Source organism: Poecilia latipinna, unplaced genomic scaffold (genome assembly GCF_001443285.1).
Source record: "Poecilia latipinna isolate Pla-1442-1.1 unplaced genomic scaffold, P_latipinna-1.0 Scaffold1469, whole genome shotgun sequence".
Classification (NCBI taxonomy): Eukaryota; Metazoa; Chordata; class Actinopteri; order Cyprinodontiformes; family Poeciliidae; genus Poecilia; species Poecilia latipinna.
This window is the reverse complement of record NW_015114085.1, coordinates 179,717-183,108: the sequence shown is the minus strand read 5'-3', so window position 1 is coordinate 183,108 and position 3,392 is coordinate 179,717. Positions and strand designations below refer to the sequence as shown.

Sequence of the window (3,392 nt, the reverse complement as noted above, 5' to 3'; positions counted from 1 at the left end):
TTCAGGGTCACAGACAAGCTGGAAGAATCCACTGTAAAACTGAACTTGTTTGTTAAAGAATCTTTGTAGACTGGATCGCATCCTTGGCATGTGTAACCAATCCACTCCAGTCCTTTCCCAGCAGGTTGTCTGATCCAGTGAGTGAAATAGATGCCCAGATCATAAGAGACCTGACAGCTGATGGTCAGACGCTGACCTGGCTGCACAGTCGCAGAGGCTGGCTGGGTCAGCTGCTCACACTTCACACCTGTGGAGGAAACATTTCATATTGAGCTGTTAACCATCAGTGTGATGTGATCATTTGCTGTAAATGTTTGTCTCACTGAGACTCACTGGATCCAGCAGCCAAAAGCAGCAGCAGAGCTACAGACAACATGTTGGAATCGAAGGTGATCTGGTGAACGTTTCTGTTTGTCTTTGACTGATATCATGAGATCAGGCCTATTGAGTAAAATGCTTCATTTGCATAATGACAGAGTAGCCAATCATATCGGTGTTCATTGGCCTGTCCTGCATCTAATCTTTAAAAAGAAGAGGATAATCAAAACTATCCATCTATTACAGAAAAGAACAACCACACCACTGCATCTAATGTCATTAAATGATTTATGTAATGCTATGTTTGAAAAATATGTAAAAAAAAAAATAATTCAGCGGATTTCAAGATGTGATTTTCTGAATTGCTTCGGAATATCTCTGCATTTTAATTTGCCTTACTAATTTGCTTTACTGTATCAGGATTTTTTTCAGCCAAAAATGAAATTTCTTTTGTTTAACTTGACTCGGTTTTCTGCTGCCACATCGTTGTCATATGTTTGATGTGTCATTAGAAGATTTCATAACTAGTGCAATAAAAACTGAGAATATTTGTTTGCTTTATTCCTCTGGATAGAAACATGGTTTTAATTTTAATTGAGGGAAAAGCTAAACAATACAATGAGGCTTTCAGCTTCCATTATGAAACAAAAATAACAGTGAACCCTTAACAGCTTCGACTGTGAACACAAACAATTAATTTTTAGATGTTTACTTATTACATATTTTCATCAGGCATCATAACAATCAGGTCAAGGCCCATTGAAAAGGGACCTGGACCTGGACTGGTCATAGACTAGTTCAGAAACGTTTCATTAAATATGTTTTTTATCAAGTTTAGTTTCAAAGCCTTTTTAATTGCATCATTTTTTTTCAAAGATGTCAAGAAACTTTTAAAAAAAGACAATGAAACCAGTCTTCAAGATTATAATTTTACTCTGAAAAACTGTACTACCACAAACCTGTGAAGAAAGCAAAAACAAATAATGAAAGATGTGGCTCTTTTTAATGAGAACAATACACAATATTTGATTTATAGATTGGAGCTGATGTGACTGAAGTCAACAGATGTGAAAAGATTATGTTCACTGTGTGGTCAGAAAACACAAGCAGGAGCTCAGACTATCCACAGTCATTTCTGTACATGTGAAACATTATTAACCAAACATCTTACTTTAATATTTTCACAGAAAATATATACTTATTTATTGTACATAAATAATAATAATAGAATTTTCCAATAGCTTTTTCCCATATATTTGTGTTGAGGTTTTTTTATGGGTGTGTAACCATTGCGGCCCAATCACTGTGACAGACTCTATTGCAAAAACCTATATCAGTGTCAGTGAAGATAAAACACAAACACCCAACACAATTAAGATTTTACTTAAATTTTGCTCCTTTTTTTTCAAATTTGCTTGTTTAATTAACATGAAAAATTTGTTTTTCTTTTTTTTAAAAAAAACAGCTTGCTGAAATTCTAGCCTCATCTCCCTCAATCTAATCTGTCCTTCTATCATGTTCGAAAATTTTCTTGTTTAAGTAAATGATGCCACCTTCAGACTCTGCTTGTGGCTGAAAAACCTCCTTAAGACTGAGAAATAATATAATCTGATTTTACTACAGCCTTCCAAGTGGCAATAAGTTATCAAAGGTGAAGAAGAAAATTAAAAAAATGTATCTGTCCAGATATTTTATGCCTGGTGGAGGCCTGTCTTTACTGAGCTGCCTCTTCACTCTTACTGTGAAATAGTGAGATGTGAAAGGTATTTCATGAACTGAAAGGATGAACATCTAATTGGCAAAGATACAGTTTTCAATTTTACAACAGTTTTCACCAGTTACCTCTCTCAAAGACATGCCTTCTTTCAGTTTACTTGTCCGAATCAACAAAACATACATGTATAGGATAATGTGACATATTATTAACATTCATTTCAATTTGTTTTTGTATTTTCACTTTACTTAAAACTATTTCTGATCTAATCTAGAGTTAAATGTTTTAACTAGTATTCATCATAAAAACTAAAACAAAATGTAAAAACACGACATTCATCAATATATTCTCTCAGTATTTATTTGCCATAAAACCAAGTGTCTGGTCCAGGCTTCACATTGTTGTTGTTTGCTGTCGAGGTTTTTGTGCAGCTGTTCCTCTGCTTTCAGTCACTGTGTCTGCCGAGCGCAGAAGTAAACAGCAGAATCTTCTGCTGTCAGGCTGCTGATCTGCAGGTACTGGGTGCTGCTGGGGACATTTTCAGTCATGATGAAACGACTTTGGAAGGAGCTGCCATAGGTGGGGCGATTGTTTCCAGTGTACATATAGCCAATCCACTCCAGTCCTCTCCCTGGTCTCTGTCTTATCCAGTGGATATTATAGCTTGTCATGCTGTAACCAGAAATGACACAAGACATCTTCACTGTCTCTCCAGGTCTCTTCACCTCAGAGGTTGACTGCTCCAGTTTGATCTGACTCCAGACTCCTGTAAGAAAAAAGTAGCATCATTAGCTGGCAGAGCTGTAAATAATTTGATAAATATCAGAATAATGGACTGAAAACCTCACTGTGAATCAAAACAACAAAAAGAAAACTCCAGATTGCTGTTTTTTCCATCCTAGAGCAAAAACCTGCTTAGAGCTGATTGGTGTTATTAATAAGTTAAATTGTTTGTTATGCTCAGCTATATTCTGTATGATAACCTGCTGGTGGTTTGCTTTTAAGAGAAGAAGAGTTTGCATAGACCCTCCCCTCATACTGCAGGTTAAAACCAGGATGTAACTTCAGATTTAGATAATAGAAAAAGCTGAAGCAAAGCAGAGCTGAACATTTCTAATTTATAGAAATTAAACACAATACAGGTTTCATCAGATGCTTTGGTTGGTCTCAGATGCATTTGCGACATTTGTAATGGCATTTCTCAAAACAATTCATACAAACAGCAAAACTGCACCGATTCAGAAACAGGAGAATTATATGTAATCACTTGCACAAGTGACACAATGATTTGAAGATTGAACAAGTAGTTTTAAAAATTTCAATTAATTTCTGAGCAGCACACCAAGTTTTATTTACAAAC

At 35.6% G+C, this 3,392-nt stretch overlaps 1 gene segment (V, D, J or C); it reads right to left on the bottom strand.

Annotated features, from left to right (window-relative positions):
- Window positions 1-2: 2 nt before the first annotated feature.
- Window positions 3-394, bottom strand: LOC106962885 (Ig heavy chain V region XIG14-like; the record flags this gene model as incomplete). The annotated part of the segment is given in 2 exon segments: window positions 3-247; window positions 334-394. Coding segments are annotated over 2 exon segments (288 nt in total), but the record flags the coding sequence as incomplete, so codon positions are not given.
- Between the last annotated feature and the right edge of the window lie 2,998 nt (window positions 395-3,392).